The sequence below is a fragment of the Sprattus sprattus genome, assembly GCF_963457725.1.
Source record: "Sprattus sprattus genome assembly, chromosome: 14".
In the NCBI taxonomy this organism is placed as follows: domain Eukaryota; kingdom Metazoa; phylum Chordata; class Actinopteri; order Clupeiformes; family Clupeidae; genus Sprattus; species Sprattus sprattus.
In genome coordinates, this window is record NC_137912.1 from 21169594 (window position 1) to 21175793 (window position 6200).

Consider the following 6200-nt stretch of genomic DNA (forward strand, 5'->3'; position numbering starts at 1 on the left):
ACGACGCGTGTGAAAGTCAATGTGAGATGAATGTCTAATCAGATACAATAATCCCCCCATCCCCCCAATCCCAACGCCAATGACCTACCATTGTCTTAAAATACTTAATTTCGTGTGAGCAAGGAAATTAAACCCATTTTTGGGGATGAAAGGCAGGTGAAGACGATGATAGTGATGGAGAGTTAGGGATGGAAAGGTGATCGTCATTTTTATAGTCACACTAGTATTCCAGCGTGTTGTTTTTAGTGCATGTGTGGATGCGAATTTTGCTGTTGAGTGATATTTTACCCAGAAGATCAAGTGCATAACAGCATGACATTTATATGTGTGTGTGTGTGTGTGTGTGTGTGTGAGTACGCATGTGACTGATGGCAAGTGCAACCTAAAACCTGAACTCTCATTCCAGTGTCCTCACAAAATATGTCCTTGGTTCCTATTAACCCTCATCATGGCCAAAGTGACACACACACACACACAAAGGGGGAGAACCACAGGCAATATTCAAGAACATTTTTATTTGACAAATTGAAATAAGACAACAGACCGAGAGCTAATAAAATGTACACAGCAACAGACAAGGCAAACATGGCTGATTGAAAAGACACACATACACACACACAGACACACACACACACGTCTGGCTTTACCATTTAGGTGTTTGCTTGTGTTGAGGTCAAACAGTGCTGATATTCCTAATAACTCACGGTCACACACAAAAACCAGACCGCCCAATATTCCAAAGCCTCTATCTAGCTTACATGTTCCTAACCAGTCATCCAATCAGCCGAGCCATAGCTCTATCTAGCTCACATGTCCCATACCAGTCATCCAATCAGCCGTGCCATAGCTCCATCTAGCTCCTATGTTCCATACCAGTCATCCAATCAGCCACGCCATAGCTCCATCTAGCTTACATGTTCCTTACCAGTCATCCAATCAGCCGTGCCGTAGCTCCATCTAGCTCCCATGTTCCATACCAGTCATCCAATCAGCCGCGCTGTAGCTCCATCTAGCTTCCATGTTCCACGGAGAAGAATCAGTCAGTCAGTCAGTCTTCCATACACTGAAGTTCTGATTCTGTGGTGGTTACCAGTGGACTTTAGAACACATCTGGGACTGGTGCATCTAGTCTAGCAGCAGCAAGCCATCAGCCAAGTCAGTGTCTCTCATCCCATGCCCTTCGCTGGGGGCTGGTCGTATTAGTTACACAGAGACAACCCAGGTTTTCAACCAAATGATTAGTTGTATCAAGTGCCAGGGTACGGGTAAGAATCCTGGGGCCCCGGACTTCATCCCCCCTCCAAACACCCAATCACAGTCATAGCCAAGGTGCCCAACAAACCCCCCGCAATCATCCTCATCCATCCATCCCCATCCGCCCCCCCCCCCCGGCCTGATCATAGATTTCATGCAACTGATTAGTTATAATAGGTGCAGGGATGCCAGGGATGCCATGGATCTCCCACGTCACCCCCATCCTCTCCTCCTTTCCAACCTGTTTCCTGAGCACCTGGACCCACATCACCCCCCCCCCCCCTCGCCTTGTGGGGGAGACGGCTCAGATCGGTCCAGGCAAAGCCAACCATGAAGCGGATAGCATCAGGGCCAGAGTCCCCTTCAGTCGGCCCGATGTGTGTGTGTCTGATGTAGTAAACAAGCTGACAGGCACTAGCTGAAATGTGACTGACATGACAAACACAGGGCTTCAGTCCTGGTGACCTCTGTTTTTATCAGATCCCTACGACTGACTTCCTGCCATTTAGAGCTGTATTATCCACATGAGTCCAGAGGCAACTCGTACAGTGCTTAATGCTGTGATCCAACACATCCACCAAAAATATTGCTTTACCTTCACAATGACATTCGCCCAATTCTAGATTTTCTTTTTACACCCGTCACTCACTCAGTAACTTAATCTCTTTTTCTGTCGTCGCACACACACACACACACACTAACTCTTTCATACATAAAAAAACACAGGAAAAGAAAACCATTAGCAAGAATCTCATGCTAACACTCATCTAGTGATTTTGGTTTTAATCGACACATTCTGAAGTGAGGCAATCCCATTGGTTGACAGACACATTAGGGTGTGTGTGGGGTTGGTCCCCAGGGAGCAACGGCCCTAGAAATAGTTGCTACTTTCTGAACATTCGATTTCTCCAAATAATTAACTCATAAGATATTCTGTATTCCCCCCCCCCACACACCCATTGAGCTTACAGTGGACAAATCAAGGAGGGACATTTTGTTTATGTTTATTCCCACTTTCATTGAAGAATGGTTATGAGTCAAGTGATTTTGATCATAAAACCAATAAGTATCCCACTGCAACACTTTTGCTGTTCCGAAACAATCCCATTACGCACCATTTCACTTGAGCAGAACCTGACTGGTTCTCCTCACAAAGCTTGACTACATGCAAAGCAAATGCACTCAGACATTCAATGTTTTATAGGGTTCCAGAAAGTTCCAACATTCTCACCACTGATCCTGGGACAGCAGTGACTGACGACCTTCTGAAAGTGTTGTGTGTTTACATCCAAATCACTTCCTGTAGGCATGACAGCTGACCCCATATACTTCCTGTGGCTGTGGTCTCCTGATCACATCACTTCCCGCAGAAGTGCCCTTTGACCCAAATGCCTTTCTCTTTCTGGTGCGGATGGTGTGTTCATACACGCGCCAGATTTTTTTTCAGTGACGCACAGAAAAGGAAAAATAGATTAAATCTTGTTGGACAGGACGGAGGAGGGGTGAACTTATTGTTGAATGATTAACAGAGACATTAGAGAGGTAAAGACCCGTATGTGTGGCTGTGTGGGTACAAGTGTGTGTGTGTGGGTACGAGTGTGTGTGTGTGTGGGTACAAGTGTGTGTGTGTGTGTGTGTGTGTGTGGGTACAAGTGTATGTGTGGCTGTGTGGGTACGTGTATGTGTGGGTACGAGTGTGTGTGGGTACGAGTGTGTGTGCGTAAGGTAAAGTAGGTGTGCATGTGAGCGAGTGCGCGTGCATGAGTGTTTTCATGAATAATGTGTATGACAATGCACTGGTTCTCTGGGGGGCAGTTACAGATAAAGGGTTTGGTACAGAAAGGTCACCGGTTCGATCCCCTGGACCGGCAGGAAAAACGAGGGTGGACAGAATGAATGAACAGCCCTCAACATCCACGGCTGAAGTGCCCTTGAGCAGTCAGCTAACCCCCAACTGAAGTGTGTGTGTGTGTGTGTGTGTGTGTGTGTGTGTGTGTGTGTGTGTTTGTGTCTGTGTGTATGTGTCTGTGTGTATGTGTGTGTGTGTGTGTGTGTGTGTGTTAAACGCAGAGTCCCAATATGCCTCAGGGATTAATAAAGTATTTAAAAATCTAAAACAAAAGGAGTTTCTATAGATGACGGAGAATAGGAGAATAAAAAACATAACATGAAAACAAAATTTCAAGCTCCTCTCCAATAAATTAAAGAAAAATAAACAGAAATAAATAGGCAGGCAGGCCATTTTGTTTGTTTTTGTTTCGTTTTTCTCAAAGCAGCATCAAGTCTCTACTCATCCTCATTCTCCTCTCGTCTCTGTCTCTCTGTCTCTGTCGTCCTCTCTTCCTCTTCCCCCTCCTCCTCCTCTTTCTCCTCCTCTTCCTCGTCCGAGTCACCAAAGGTGTGTTCCTGCATGTGTGTGAAGGTGTGTGAGCGGGCGGCCACCTGTGCGGCGATGGCGGAGCTGAAGCTCAAGGCTTTGGCGCCGTGGATCTCCGTCAGCCTGTCCATCACCGTCAGGGCGGGGATCCTCTGCGCCATGGGGTTAAGTCCGTCTCCTGACTCCACCCCGGCCTCTGGCGTCCCGTCAAACTGAAAGAGCTGTGCCTTGATGTTCTCCAGCTCCCCGTTGCCATCGGCGACAGATGCGGATACGCCACAGCTGAACTCATTCGCCTCCTCATTGACCTCTTGATGTCTCCCCTCCTCCTCCTGTTTTTCCTCCTCTCCTCTTTTCTCCTCCCCATTTTTTCTCTCCTCCTTCGCTTCTCTCCCTCCATCTTCTCCCTGTTGCACGGCGACGTGGTTGCCCATGGAAACGTCCGGTTCAGAGGGGTCTGTCTGGTTGTTTGGCTCTGATGTTTCCTCAGCAACGGGCTTCACAGCAGCTAGATGTGTGTCAAAGTAAAGAGTAAAGAGTAAAGAAAAAAACAGAAACCAATATTGATAGCAATACCAATAACCAAAACACAGTGTCCTCTTTATCATTTGCAGAATATTCTGTCTTTGGTTCATTGCTCACATTAAAGTACTAATTTCATCTGATAGTAGGATGTGGACAGGGGAGTGAGACTGACAGGGGAGAGGCTAAAGCAGAAGACAGAATGGAGAGAAAGAGAGAGTTGAACCTTCGGTTCTAAAACCTAGAGCTTAGGTGTGTTTCCGGAGTTAAGAAAGAACCTTCTGTTCTAAAGCCTTCAGCTTAGGTGAGAAAGAACCTCCTGTTCTAAATCATAGGGCTTAGGTGTGTTCCCTGAGGTGAGAAAGAAAACAGATGTTTTGTGTCTGCACACAGACAACATTTTTCCAACATGGATTTTACTCCATTTGTTCTATACATTCCAGCCAGGTGTGCAGTTTTTACAACGTTGTTATAGTTACTGCAGCAGTTATTACACTGCAGTACAACACTTACAACAGGTCCTCAATATAATGTATCACAATGTATGTGTGCGTTTCTCTGTGTGTGTGTGTGTGTGTGTGTGTGTGTGTGTGTGTGTGTGTGTGCACGAGAAAAGAGAAAGCTGACAAACATCTTGCTTTCTGGGTAATGAAATTTGTAACACTGGTCAAGATGGCCACCAGTTATTGATTTCTAGGGCACTGCAGACCCTAGGGAGGGAGGAATCAGAAATAAGATGCAATTTTAGACAGCTGGAAAGCAGCCAGTGTGTGTGTGTGTGTGTGTGAAGAGAAAGCAGCCAGTATGTGTATGTGTGTGTGTGTGTGTGTGTGTGTGTGTGTGTGTGTGTATCTGGGTGACAGAGTGTGTGTGTCTCTTGGACTGTGCGTGAGTGCGTATGTGTGTGTTGCTACGCTTGGTGAAGGAACAAGTACGTACAGGTGTTGTATGTATGTATGTATAGATGTGTGTATGTATAGATGTGTGATGTGTGTGTGTGTGTGTGTGTGTGTGTGTGTGTGTGTTACCTTGCTCGTTGAATAGCAGTACTTGTCGTTTGTGTCTCTCCGTCTCAGAGGCACGGAACCCCAGCACTGATTTAAGTTCTAGAAGAACCCGCTTAGACTCCTCCCCTTCTCTCCTCATGCGCTCCAGCTCCCATGGTGACAAAGACGACAATCCATATTCTGGTTCGGAGTCGGAATCAGACACATACGCCTCCAGCTCCTGACCAATCAGAAAGTAAGTAGACCGGCTCCATCATATACCCCTCCAGTTATAGAGGAGGACACACAAACAAGATATAATCTGACCAATCACACAAGAGGAAACTCAGGTAAGACATATATGCTGACCAATCACACTGAAGGAAACTCAGTTAAAAACAACAGTAAACCATTTACTGAGACCATTTACTAAGATTACCATTCACACAGTAACACATACTCGGTCACAGTCTTTCACACGCCAAAACATGCACACACGCACACACACACACCTGTTCCTCGGGCACTGGGTCTCTGTCAGTGATCAGGCTCACTAGCCGAATGGGGGGTTGGGGGACAGGTGGGGGGGAATCCTCCGAACCATCTGGACTTCCTGAAGAGCACAAACACACACACACACACACACACACACACACACACACACACACACACACACACACACACACACACACACACACACACTGCATTATCCAACAATCTGTTCAAAGAACACATGGTCAAGACTGAAGGCATATTGGGCATCAGATTTACAGCAGCTCTAAGGATGGTTTAATTTATCCCCAGCAGCCACACCAATTACACCTTATGTTTGTTTATCAGCCGTGATAGCTTCTTATGATTGTTTTATTCACATTAAACACTTAACTTTTCTAACTATCGTTTTATTTTATTTACATGCTGTTAGGAAGTGTTTGATTCATTTTTTATTTGAAATCCTTTCAGTTTCATTTCATAGGGACTCCTCAAAAATACTACTACTAGTGGTAAGCCCAATGCAATGACTAAATAACTAGCATGTGTGTGTGCTTGCATGTGTGCTT

At 45.9% G+C, this 6200-nt stretch overlaps 1 protein-coding gene across 2 annotated transcripts in view; it reads right to left on the reverse strand.

The window, feature by feature from the left end:
- Window positions 1-2083: 2083 nt before the first annotated feature.
- vezt (vezatin, adherens junctions transmembrane protein) overlaps window positions 2084-6200 on the reverse strand; it is a 15896-nt gene continuing 11779 nt past the window's right edge. For both annotated transcript variants that reach the window (XM_080851583.1, XM_080851582.1), the window contains exons 10-12: window positions 5652-5752; window positions 5182-5380; window positions 2084-4139 (exon numbers count right to left, since the gene is read on the reverse strand). In XM_080851583.1, the coding sequence (XP_080707709.1) occupies window positions 3541-4139; window positions 5182-5380; window positions 5652-5752 (899 nt within the window). In that variant the 3' untranslated portion in view covers window positions 2084-3540. The remainder of the gene's footprint in view (window positions 4140-5181; window positions 5381-5651; window positions 5753-6200) is intronic.